This window comes from Opisthorchis viverrini, assembly GCF_000715545.1.
Source record: "Opisthorchis viverrini unplaced genomic scaffold opera_v5_117, whole genome shotgun sequence".
In the NCBI taxonomy this organism is placed as follows: Eukaryota; Metazoa; Platyhelminthes; class Trematoda; order Opisthorchiida; family Opisthorchiidae; genus Opisthorchis; species Opisthorchis viverrini.
Genome location: NW_008751771.1, coordinates 1,202,425 through 1,215,729, shown reverse-complemented (window position 1 = coordinate 1,215,729; position 13,305 = coordinate 1,202,425). Strand labels below are relative to the sequence as shown.

At 42.1% G+C, this 13,305-nt stretch overlaps 1 protein-coding gene across 1 annotated transcript in view; it reads right to left on the bottom strand.

Annotated features, from left to right (window-relative positions):
- T265_05861 (hypothetical protein) overlaps window positions 1-13,063 on the bottom strand; it is a gene marked incomplete at both ends in the record, with an annotated part of 61,216 nt that extends 48,153 nt beyond the window's left edge. The window contains one exon of the mRNA XM_009170982.1: window positions 12,993-13,063. Coding sequence (XP_009169246.1) covers window positions 12,993-13,063 — 71 coding nt within the window. The remainder of the gene's footprint in view (window positions 1-12,992) is intronic.
- Between the last annotated feature and the right edge of the window lie 242 nt (window positions 13,064-13,305).

The following is a 13,305-nucleotide window of genomic DNA, read 5'->3' as shown; positions in this document are numbered from 1 at the left end:
TGAGCCTCTCGAAAAAAACAAATTAGTTTGCAAACGAGTGTATATTCGCTAATTTCGTGCAATTTGGTTTCTAGTAGAACACAAGTTTGACGGAAATCAGGGGAATGCGCCTACCTGATGAGCCCAAAAAGGGCGAAACCGGTCGTGGGCTGTCGACAGATTTTCAGCAACCTTATGAATAGTACATTACAAAGGAATCTTTCTTCGTAGAGAGAAATAGAGCCCGGAATCACCCGGCGGCGAGAGATTAGATGATCGCCATTTTCTATAATGGACACAGAATGATGTGAAACTTATAGGCGATAGTTTAGTGCAATCTTAACTGAAGACCTGTTATGTTTCATCTATTCTGTTCACCACCACTGTTTCTCTATATACTACTAAAGAAACGTGCGAGTAGTATCGGGTTTTGTATGGTGAAGCCCCTCCCTGCAGCTGAGAGGTTGATTTTAAAATATCGAATTGCTTAGTCGTATTTGTTAATCAATGGTTGATATTCTGACAACACCCCGAAAAGTTGACGAGGGGTTTGAGTATAATGACTTTCCTCACAATCTCTATGAAAAAGATTTTTCCTTTCTTGTCTGCAATTCCTGTTTGTCGATGGAAAAATTCCGCATTCCAAGGCGCCTTTCTTTACGTCACTAACGTGACAGTTGTGGGTTTTGTCCTTGAGGAATGTCGCACGTCCTGTGTGAAGCACCATAATTCATGTTCCACAGAGTTCTCAACCTCGAGAAGTTGGCGAATGATAAGCAAACACTAACTGGAGACAGTACCGTGGATGCACCGTCGTGCCACGCTAAATTGAGTGAAACCGTACCAGCACGTAGAAGGCACAAGTGAGGTACTCCTGTCACAACAGTGGTTGTTTTCCTATTTCTATTTTGTATTATTTTTCCAGTCTTCCGGAACTCATCCCACAAGGTATTTCCATTTTAAATTTCCGATCCACGAGTGGTTGACTGGCATCGCAGTTTGACAATAGGGTGTTGCGGAAGGATGGACTGAATGCCATTGTGCAGCAAAGTTGGCAAGCTTTATACAATTAGATGAGATGAGAGATAACGAAGTGTCAACATCTGAATGAGTAGCTGGGTCGTCCGAAATATACTTGAACGGCTGAAGAATAGTGGATGCTGCTTCGAATCAGACAGCGCTTGCAGATTTTCTCGTAATTATACGGTGAATGTGATCGAAAAATAGTCGAATCGGAACAGATAATTTTGAGGATTTCAATTCTATCGTGCAGCGTTTTCACAACCCTCCTAGTTGCCTGTGGAACAGTATACACTGTCTTTCTTCTCACGCTGTTCTTGTTGTAGAATAGAATATCTCTGCTTGAATTTTTCACAGTTTTCTGTATGGTTAGGCAACTTTGACGTATTTTGTGAACTTAAACACTGATATACACAATGTGTCTCATAATAAACGCAAAATTTAATTGAATAAATAAACTTAGCCAAGCAAAGGAAGAATTACATAATTTATTATTAGTAGTATTCTCACATAAAGGAGACTTTGTTTGCAAGTGTCGGCATTTTTTGTTTACAATGGATGTTAGTATGCGTATCACTTCATTTTATTAAAAAACATCTCGGAAGAGGACAAACAGCAACATATCACGTTCGCTAACTGGCTGCTGGACAATGAAGAAATCGTTCCCAAAATTTTATCGAGCAATGAAGCAAACTTTTCTATGAATGACATAATCAATAAGCTCAGTTGCGTGATATGGTCCCGTGAAGCTCCTCAAGAGTACCTCATCCCTCAAAGTGTCTCCTGCGTCCCTCTTTCTTTGATGCTACGGGTTCTGGCGACAGTTACCTCCGTATGTTGCAGACGCATGTTATCCCTCAACTCAAGCAGCAGAAGAAGTCGTCGACCGTCCTTCAACAAGATGGCTCTTTACCCCACTACTCAAACCAAGTGAGAACTTACCTACGAGAGCAATTTTCTGATGAGAGAGTCATTGCTCGTGGATTTCCAAGGTCACCCAGTCTCACACATCTGGATTATTGATCTCCGGGAGTGATCAAGGCTCGCGCATATCATGGAAATGAACCAAAGAATTTGGTAGAGTTAACAGTAAGAATTGGAGAGGAGTGTGCACGAGTGACGCTTGAGGAAGTTAAACATGCTGTCTCAAATCTCATACCGTCTCCAACTAGGTGTAGAAGAAAGGGGCCATTTTTTCAACATTTTTTGTAATGTCGGCCTGTTTTTACTAAATCTACATAATGCATGTATGTCCACAGAAAACACATAATAAATGTTTATAATAATTTTGGAGGTTACAAATGGGTAGTTTTTGCGTCTATTATGAGACACCCTACACTTGTGGGCTTTGAAACGCAATCACTCGGTCCAGACCAGAGTGGAAACAGCAGCGGTTTTCTAATTTTAATGAACTTCCAGCTGTTTTTGTTTGTTTACTTTACATTTAAATGTGAATCAGTCTTTGTTTCTGACTTACAACCAGTTTATTCCACATGTCGTTGGAATTCAACAGTAGATGTTCACGGTTCTAGTAAAAATGAACCCCGATTTATATACATGCATGCACTTATGAAAGCACATCTTTCAAAACGGAATTTTACGATTCTTCAGGGATGAGCTGATGCTGACTATTTAGATACCTGTCTCCTGCAAGTGGCTCAACACTTTGAGTTCAAACATACGTGGAATTAATCACAGCCAAGCCGATGTACTATCTGAGGAGACATCATAGGATAATCTAGGCAGTCGATGTGTTGCGAAATACACTGCTGAAGAACAATGGTGCTACACCCTCATCTGCAAGTGGAACAAAAGTTTGACGGAAACTCGGGGACTGCGACTACCTGATGAGCCCCAATAAGTCTTAAACCGGTTGAGGGCCGTCGAAGAAGTTTCAGCAACCTTATGAGTAGTGCATTACCAACACTGGTGCTACTTCACTGACCAGTCATTCCTAGGCAAATGACAACAAGCCAACCCCAGGTAGAAAGAACACCCTCATCTGCAAGTGGAACAAAAGTTTGACGGAAACTCGGGGACTGCGAGTACCTGATGAGCCCCAATAAGTCTTAAACCGGTTGAGGGCCGTCGAAGAAGTTTCAGCAACCTTATGAGTAGTGCATTACCAACACTGGTGCTACTTCACTGACCAGTCATTCCTAGGCAAATGACAACAAACCAACCCCAGGTAGAAAGAATAGTGTTTTTTTGTTTTTCTGGATATTCGCGGGATATGAATTGCCAGTAGCTGGAAATATGTTCAGATGCTTGTGAAAATTTTATTTATAGATAAGAAACCAGTTTGCTATTACAATGCGAACAAGTCCTGGAAGCATAATTTTCAAATGCCCTAATTCCCGATGGCAGGTTCAGGAGCATTTGAGCTAAGTCTGAAATTTCTCTGGCTCGTTGCAGTATCTAAACGTTCCTCACAGCACCCGACCGTCTTACATGATAATTACGTCGCACATTACTTTGTTCATTCTGTTGTTTTTCGCGCTAGTTATACAACCGATCTTCATCTGAATGTCGGCTTCCCAACTGATTTGAGTTCTGAACATATCTGATGGGAAAGCAGCTATAACCCAGCCACACGAGGTACTGGAGGGAAAAAACGTGTTCCACACACTGCTAATCGATTTGATAATGGGATACATGGGTCTGATAGGTTCACTTGTGTTTCTAATAGGAAACTTTGGCAATAATCTCTTGTCTGGAACTATTTTTCCTCGGAGATGGCGATGAATATAGCTCAGTTCTCTCAAACTGCACCATTTGGGCACGTTTTGTTAATCATGAATGTAGATGTGTAGTTATTCAATAAAGTGGTCTCATGAGTAGGAAGAACTCGAAACTTTGTACCAACCTTAGACGTTTCTTTATTCAGAACTTCAAAATCTGAGCACACAATTACGATTGGAATTTATTCAATAGTAAGTCACTGCGGAAGATTTTATTGCAGCATGATGAACAACTGGGTAAAAGCCCGACAATTTTCCCTTTGGGTCATTCGCATACATTATAGATGCAAATGTTCACTGTATCCTATTTTAAGCAATGCCTGATCGTTTCTCGACACGTTTTATCCAATATTCTATTCCACACTTGGTCTTAGGTAGATCACTTATACTGGAACGTCCCGAATTAGCTAGATACCAGCTCGAAGCTATGACGGAAAAACAGTTTATTAGCCTTCATCAAGAAAAAATCCACAAATCGTTATACTTTTAATGCATAAGATGCTTTACATCAGCCCCAGTTTGTGGGCATACTTAACGGTTATTGAATAATGTTTCGGAAAACTTTGGCGATTTTTCAAAAGCTGCAAAAGTTCTAGAATCTTGGTAAGTCGTCATGCTAAAGTGTTAGAGAATTTTTAAGAAATTTCGATTATCACTTGAATGCTTTCATAAACTTTGAACTGCGAGACGTGTGGAGAATGAGTTTTAAGCCAACACGTCTTCAGGGATTTCATGCGATATGCACATATATCCACGTCACTTGAATAAAAGATGTGTCAGTGTTCCGCAGACCTCTTCGAATATGCTCCAGAGAGAGGCGCCAGTAAATTTCGCGAGTGCGTACAACCACCACGGTAGTTAAAATGGTGAACATCTCGTGATAGCAATAGGACAAGAAGCCATAGTGACGGCCCATTTACTGTTCAAATCCGACTAGTTCCGTGTGATAAACGCAGTTTTCTTCGTGGCACTTGGTGAGTAAAGTGGCCCTCCTGAAAGGCATTTGCAGTCGAAATCGGTCAAGATAATACGTTTTAAAAGGTCTTCCACTTGCGAACTATGAGTACCAGCCAAAAATTCGTGGCGCGTCTCCAGTAAAACGTACTATTCAAAAAGATCACGATAGTCAACGATTTTTGTTTTCTTAAGACACGTGGTGAGGCGATATCATTTTAAAGAGAAGTTCTACGAAAATTGTAACAAGGTGACTCAAAAACGTCCAAACTGCTTCTTGACAAAATTTTAATTTTTCCCAACTTTTCATTAGGATGACCTCAGCAGCCTAATATTTGTCCTCAACTTCCCAGTTACCTCCAGGTTCTGACTACTTGGACAGCGGTCTTACCGCACCGGTTGTATCGATATTAAAGTGGACGTTAGTATGCTTGTTCTGTTCGAAAATCAATATGGCCCTTTGCAGCTAAGCGGATCAGGCAAATAAGTCACTGGCCCCGAGAGGGGTCCTCAAGGAAGCTCTAACAACCTCTGCCTCGCGGTTCAAACTCTTCAGTCAGGGGATAAGTTTCCTAAACAAAACTCGACATTTTTCCACTGCCTTGTGAGTCAGACTTCTGAGTCCAAGCCTTAAGGTGGAGTGCCTCAACTAAACCATCTTCTTCGGCCTGAGCAACCGGGGAATATTATTCACCCATGCAGCTTTTCACTCACCGGTCTTTCCCCACACTCCCCCACACACGCCGAACGATGCAAGGCGATCAACTGATCTGCTGATCCCCTATCCAATGTTTCGTATGGAAACCGCGGCCCAGAAGGATAGAGCAAAATAATCACCAACTAGCCTCACAAAACTTTGCCCACGTTGCAGCCTTCAATGCTCCTACTCTGTGCCAATCGGGCGACAGGCATTTGTTGCTGAAACCTTGTTTTTCCTCTCTGTCTCCGATACACGCATGCAAGACCCCGCTTTCGCCGTGCACCTCAAGCCGGTTGGGACGAGCTCGGATGTCCCACAATCGGGCGACAGGCATTTGTTGCTGAAACCTCGTTTTTCCTCTCTGTCTCCGACACACACATGCAAGACCCCGCTTCGCCGTGCATCTCAAGCCGATTAGGACGAGCTAGGATGTCCCACCTCTGGTGATCCTGAGGCAATGTCTCCTGGTATCTACGGTGTGCGAGTTGCACTCAGCTACAAGGATGAAAGTCCCTTACTGGACTGGATCCCAGTAAATAGTCATCTTTGCACTGTGCGGTTGTCTGGTTCGACTACGATCGATGCAGGTCAATGCGGTATCAAAGCCATCGTCTTAAATGCGCAGCTACCCAGTTCCCAAACTACTCAAGTCCTGGCTGTATTTCCCACACTCTCCCACTTTCCGGTGAGCGAAACTGTAACTGGTGCAGAGTTTGTATTTGATAAATTGAAAGTGATGGAATTTTAGATTATTTCAGTGCTCCAGAAAGCAATCTGTTGACTTTGGACAATATTGGACCAGTTCAGTTAGAGGACACGAAACTTTATAATACATGTCGATGATTCATGATATACAGTGTGTAAAATAATCAATGTGAAGTCAGTAACTGACTGTCGTATGTTCTGTAGCTGAAAGCTTCCGAAGCTATGCGCAAAATTTGACTGCTGAGTACACTGGCTCACTCGAATGCTTTCTTGAACGCAAGAGACTCCCACTGCGTATCAAGCTAGTCGACCTAGGTGGACGAAAGCGCCGCAATAGTTTATTCTACTGACTTTTGCCAATATGTTTAACCACAAGTATGATAATTTTACTGCACTACCTATTCCTACTGCATATCAGTTCCTGTCAAGAGCGCATCATTCAAGGTAAATAATGAGTAGTTTTTGTCAACTAAATTATTTTTGGGGAACATGTTGAGATATCCAGGTGGTGTTTAGGAATTTGACTTGGTATGAAAGTCCATAGGACATTTTTGTGCTATTCTCTTGGCGGAACAGAATACTTCTCATATTTCAGGAGACTGTGACGATCTTTGATGGATTTTATCCCTCCTTGGGCTCATCAGATAGGCGTAGCCTTCGAGCATCCATCAAACGTGTGCTCTACTTGGACACCAAATTCATGGGATTCAGTAAAATCTCCCGTTAATACCGAACTACTTTGCAAATTTCGTCCCCTGTGTAAGACTATAATGCTCAGGTAAAACAAAAAACTGATGGGAGTCCCCGGGGAACGCGTTTTTGGATGAAACCAAGAAGGACAAAAACCGGTCGTGGACTGCTGGAGAGTTTTCAACAGCTTTATGGGTAAAGGGAGAAAGCCTTTTCGGTTATTCGCTTATGGATTACCGTCAGCAAAGTATGAATATACCCTGAGGAACACTGCGGAATCATTTCTGTGTGAAACGCTATAGGTGCTAAAAGTGTTCTGTGATGTTCTCCGAAAAGACTAGAGAGTAGTCTAACTGCTTCACTCCCTTTGAATGGAAATGTTTGTGAATTGAAGAACAATTTGGTAAGAATATCGGTTGTTCACATTTCCCACGTTGTATTGGTGCCTTTACGGATTCAGTCGACGCCAAATTAGCCCGCACTTATCCGGTGACATCTGAGAAATTAAACGACCATGTACTAATTGTAAACAAGGTATCCGGATCATCTTCCCAGGAAAACATTACGGAAATAGGATACCAACTCGCGTTCTCTCGCACACACGAACGAAAGCCTCAGCAAGCATAATTGAATGTTCGGTACACTACTGGTTCGGCTCGGGTTTCATTTTCAAAGATAGCTTACCAGTGTGAAAGTTCAACTTCTCTTACCTCTCTTGAAGAGATCCAATTGAGGAGAAGTAATGAAATTTGCATACTAATGAGAGTGAGTGTCTGTCAGCGTTGTTTATCTGCCCTACTAATCACTATTTTTATAACGTGGGGACAAAACACACAGAGCAGATCCCACGGGTAAATAGTTTCTGAACAAAACAATTAATTTTGGAGTAACGGTGTGGCGGACATGGAGGGAGGGGGCGGACATACTGAAAGTGTTTATGTGACAGTTTCTTACGACAAGTTAATCTTCGTTTTTGGGTCGCCTTTACCTTGGGTTGAGGGTTACGACGTACGCTAACTCATGCAAGTGGTTGTATGACCTTACGGACCAAATATCTATTTCTCAGTGTTTTGGTTTATCTGACCAGATCTCATGAGTATTAGAGTGCATTACTGAAAAAAGAAATGTGCAAAGTGAGTTGTGTAGAAAAGCAGAAAGCTTTAAAGTGTGCAACAGACTATCGTATGGCTCATAATATAACCAAGCACCTGAAATATATAGGTTTTAACATCATCCGGCGGCATGATTAACGCTGATGGGACAAAGATTTTGATCCCCATAGACCGATGCTCGTGATTCGGCTAAGTACGATCACGTGACTGATGTTATAAAGTTCCCTTGATTCCAAAGTACTTGACTTCTTCATAAAGTTAACTACTCACTCGTTTGCTGAAAACCCTTCGACAGCCCACNGCCCACGATTCTTCTTGGGTCTAATCAGGTAGGCGCAGTCCCCGAGTTTCCGTCAACCTTATGATCTACTTGAACACAAATTGCACTGTTTTCGAGAACTACACTCATTTGCAAATCAACTTGGCTTTCACAAGAGACGCAACTGAATCTCTCGTTTATGGTATTCTACAACTGAATGTGCTGCACACAGACCGATATTCGTGATATCACAGTATATTTTCATAAAGGAAACTACTCACAAGATTGCTGAAAACCCTTCGACAGCCCACGACCGGTTTCGCCCTTTCTTGGGCTTATCACGTAGGCGCAGTCCCCGAGTTTCCGTCAATCTTATGTTCTTCTTAGTGAAAGTTTAAAATGAAATGCCTGATGATAAATAAGCCTAGATCAGTCTGCGCGACTAGTTCACAAGTGGCCGTGATATCATCAAGGTTAGTAACGTGACGTTCTTTCAAGTGTCACTAATGCGCTCAGAACCCAAACAAGTGAACATTGCTAATCGTCCAGCTGTAACATACTGTCAGTGCTAGTTGCCATGTAATCCGAAGAAAGCACGGAGGCTGAGATATGTTCAGGCGCCCCAAGCCTGGACAGAAACAGTCAAGGTGTCAAAATTGATTTTCCACCACCTACCTTCTGGTCAGCCTTCATCGCCAAACAATCTTGAAGTCGACCGTTTGTAAGATTCCTCACAAACTCATAAACGGAACCTTTCTATGTGTGAATCAGAAGAAAAACGCACCTTGCCAAAGAGCTTAAGTCACTTTCCATGATTTAACAATAACGTTTCATCATATCTTTGTAGTTTTACGTAGGAAGGTTTTCACTTTGCCAAAATCAGCTGATGAATTAGTTTGCTTCTTTTTATTATCCAGACACACCTAACTTGTTGCGCTTGAATTTTGTTCTGGTTAGTGTTTGGTGGTATCTTTCTGACTTCTCGTCTTACTGCATTTTGTCCATAAACAGACGAGACACGAGAAACTACTGAAATTCAGTAGTTACCTGGCAATTTCCTCTTTCCTCCACCGTGAGAGATGTATTTGCCTTGGAGTTCCCACAGCTGAACTGCCAGTGGTGATGCACAGCAAAAACATCACCAACTTCCAGTTCGATGTGGCAGACGAATCTAAGTTCCACTTGTAGGAACCATAACCCAGTTTACTAAATAAAGTCAGAGATCTGTGTGGAGACAAGGCTATTTCTCAAATACGGTATCAAATGTTGTCTAAAGGAATGCCCCAAACAAAAAGTTCACCAAAATACCACGTAATTACTAGTGAAAGGAATGCTTTCGCTGCGGAGTCATTTATTAAAAAATGCCAACTGACCGGTTATAGACTACTGAACAGGGAAGCAAAACTCTCAGTTGCATCTTATTCACAAAAATTGGATATCCATCTTCTCTTGGACGCAGCTTCTTGAACATTCCTGGTCATTCATTGCCCAACTCCAAGCAAATGTTACAAAGTGACTCCACAAATCCCTCAACAGGTCTCCCCTTTTCAAGAGACGCGAAGCGAATTTACAAGAATCAAACATACTTCTCGCGTGCCTCCCCATCAGTAGTATCACCGCTACACTAGTTCAATGTAAAAATGACTAGTTTCCTGACATCGCTAAAGTTCCATACAAGATCCGCTGTGCAATGAACGGAACTGAAAAAGCGCAAAATCTGACATAAAGTAACGGCTTAGACTATATAAAAATTTTGATGGGCGAAAGTGCTTTTTATAACTCGTAAGTGACTTCGTCATAGAATTGTGATATCTGTTCCACAGCTACATGAATTTCCGGTATATATAAGGTGGTGACACGTTAGTTGTTAAATAGTTAGCCTATTCTCTTCACTAAAATTTAAGTTACAGTTAATTTTGCTGTTGATTTTATAAGTTCTCTAACGGTACTTCCAACTGTTGAGTATCCATATATACTGGCCAATCGGATCAAGGTCTTTCCGCGCGGTGGCTGTTTGTGGGGTGTCTTCCGTCCCTCATGAGATTACACATTCTGTGTAGTTGAATGTAACCGTATTACAGCTGACGGCACACAAGACCTACGAAATCAACCATCGACCCTCCCTGGATGTGGTGATTCCATGCCTTCACAACAAGGTGTTAATAAACTAAACTTTATGTGGGATACCTGAAGTTCGAATCCCGACGTGGATGAGAACAAGGGAATTAAAACTCGACTTTAACAGGACATCGCTATTATGTGAAGTCATAACTGTCTGTTGACTGTGGCAATATTGTGAATAAAAACGTTTGCATCAAATCATATTGTTCCTGCAAATAGCACAGTTTAGATGGTAATGAACATTGAAAAACCCATAGTTCCATGATCCTAATTGCTACTTCAAGGCGGGTACGTACTCCATTTGACTGGATTGCATAAAGTCTCACTCTATACCACAGAAAACTCAAAATGCACTCTGTTCCTCCTCGAACATTTCCTCAAGTGCTACAGGAGTTTCCAAACATTCGGACAAGAATCTCTTAAAATCACTATCAAACAAAAAAAAACGATACAATGTTCCAACTGAAAGAATTAGGCAGATTGTCGGTATGGGAATCCCTGATCGACACTAACAAAGCCATGCTATTCCCTGGGCAGATTTTCAATTATACAAATCTCTTAGCTTCATCTCAGTTACGCAACCAGCAGTCAATATATGTGGTTGCTATCTGTTTTGTCGACGAATAACCGATGGAACTGAATGGTATTGATGTCGTTCCCATGGTATTAGAGATAAATGATCGAACTTTGCTATTCATCCTGAACACAGAGAAATCAGCTAATTCTTTACATGCTTACGCACTTGGCAGTCAAAATCGAATTTCTGCTTGTTTTTTGGAGCGATGGAAGTTCGTGTGCGATGGAATAATTACAGCCCTGATATACAAATAGCAAGGAATATTGGGTAATTTTATTTATTCTATTGCGGGTGTTTTTCCATCTGCATTGACTTTGGAGTTATTTTTCGAGAAATTTTACATAATGACAACAGGCAGTATGGAAATATTTATTATGAGAGTTGACTACCCCGAATGGATTTTTGAAAAAAAAAACAAGGAGTCGCTCACCGTTTCCTCATGGAAATGATTTTTAACAGGTAGTGCGAAATACCACGCTGCTAATCAGCTGTTTGTGGCCAAATGGTCACATGATCCAACTACTAGCCGGAAGGTCACCGATTCGAGTTTTCTCAGAGTTTTATGAGATACCCACTGCCGTTGATTCCAGGTGAGGATGAAACAGCTGTGCAGAAGTTCTGGGTTTACCAACATAGACTAGTTTGTACAAAAAGTGCGGACTGATGTCCCACCCATTTTATCTGGGGGAGCTGCATTCCCGACCGGCAAGCGTCAGCGTGTTCGCCTATCTGAATCTTCATGAAATCAGATTTTGCCGGAAAGACAATAGTCCACTGTTGTTTCGCAGTCTTGAAAGAGAAAACCAAACGGGTGCATGCATCTTTCACTCATTCTCATGTCAGAGTGAAAAGCAGGCCTCCTCCACTGAGGCTTTGTTTCCCAGGCACGGCAAATTGTTCTCACAGCTTTGTTTACGAGAACAAAGCGCGCGTTTGCTTCCATTAGCGGCTGTGACACGGCGAGTCAGGTGCCTTACATTAAAAAACTTTCTTCATGGGTAGGACAAATGGTCCAACCGACTGACGGTGTATTGCCGCTTGACTGGGCACAGTGTATTTGTCTGTATTCTGGTGGCTTGTCATATTAGTCACAACGGATTAGCGTAGAAACAATATGGAATCTAAACTTTTCCACATTTTATGAGTTTGATTTTATTCCCTTGGTGGCTACCAACAGAACGTGATGGGTGAATTTGACGGGCACCAAAGTTTACCTATGGCAACGGCTCACCAATACAGAGAATATCGGCGATTGTACACTCATTCGCAAACAAATTTGGCTTTTCGAGAGACTCATCTGGAACTCAGCTGAATCTCTCTGCTTAGTGATGTTCTCAGGCAACTGAATGTGCTGCACCACGCCGCCCCATGTTTCAGTCGCTACGATAATCGAGATATCGCGATAGACGTATATCTTTATAATGTACTACTCATAAGGTTGCTGAAAACATAAAGTTGACGGAAACCCGGGGACTGCTGATGAGCCTCGAGAAGGGCGAAACCGGTGGTGGGCTGTCGATGGATTTTCAGCAACCTTATGAGTAGTACATTACACGGAGGATTTTAGTAGCGACAGTAATGAACTCATCTGTCCTGTTCTAGGAGCAGGTAAGCCAACCGTTGACACCAGGGCAACTGTCTCCCGAACTGGCAGGCTTCATCTGGTGTTTGTGTGACTATAATCTCTTCTCTTAAATTTGCTTACCGTTTGTTTGGGATTTCACTACGAATCACGTTGAGCCAGAGCAAATTTTGAAGTTGGCTAGGGGTTCTGAGATGTAAAATTTCCAGCTTTAACTTCCTGATAAGGCAACGTATGTTTTTTGGCCGGCGCTGGTTTCCCATGTATATTAGCTTAGTACTGCGATTAATGTCAGGATACCGAGATTCTCCAGATACCTCCATACTTAACGTGCAGTTATTTCTAACAGAATACTGCTCTTTGTATTGCACCATTCATAAGGTTGCTGAAAATTTGTCGATAGTCCAAGATTGGTTTCGCCCTTCTTGGGGTTGAGCAGGTAGGCGCAGTCCCCGAGCTTCCGTCAAAATTATGTCCTACTTGAAACCAAATTGCACGAAACTAGCGAAATACACTCATTTGCAAACTAATTTGGTTTTTTGAGAGACTCACCTGGAACCCAGCTGAATCTCTCGTTTCTGATGTTTCCAAGCAAAAGAATGTGCTTCACCAGGCCGCTTCATGTTTCACTAACTGCGATATTCGATTGTCGATTCCTTTAGCTGAAGTGATTTCGTGCAATTTTCTATCGCCTTACCATATTCTCCATCTTCAAAATTGTATTTGTTTCTTCTTCCGAACGCGTCAGCTTTTTCTGTGACTTCCATCAACACCATCGGACGGCAGATGCTGATGTCGGACCGGTTGGCTGGCAGTCAAAGATCGAATGAGTAAAAAGGCAGTGGTAGCACTTCGCATTCTCTTA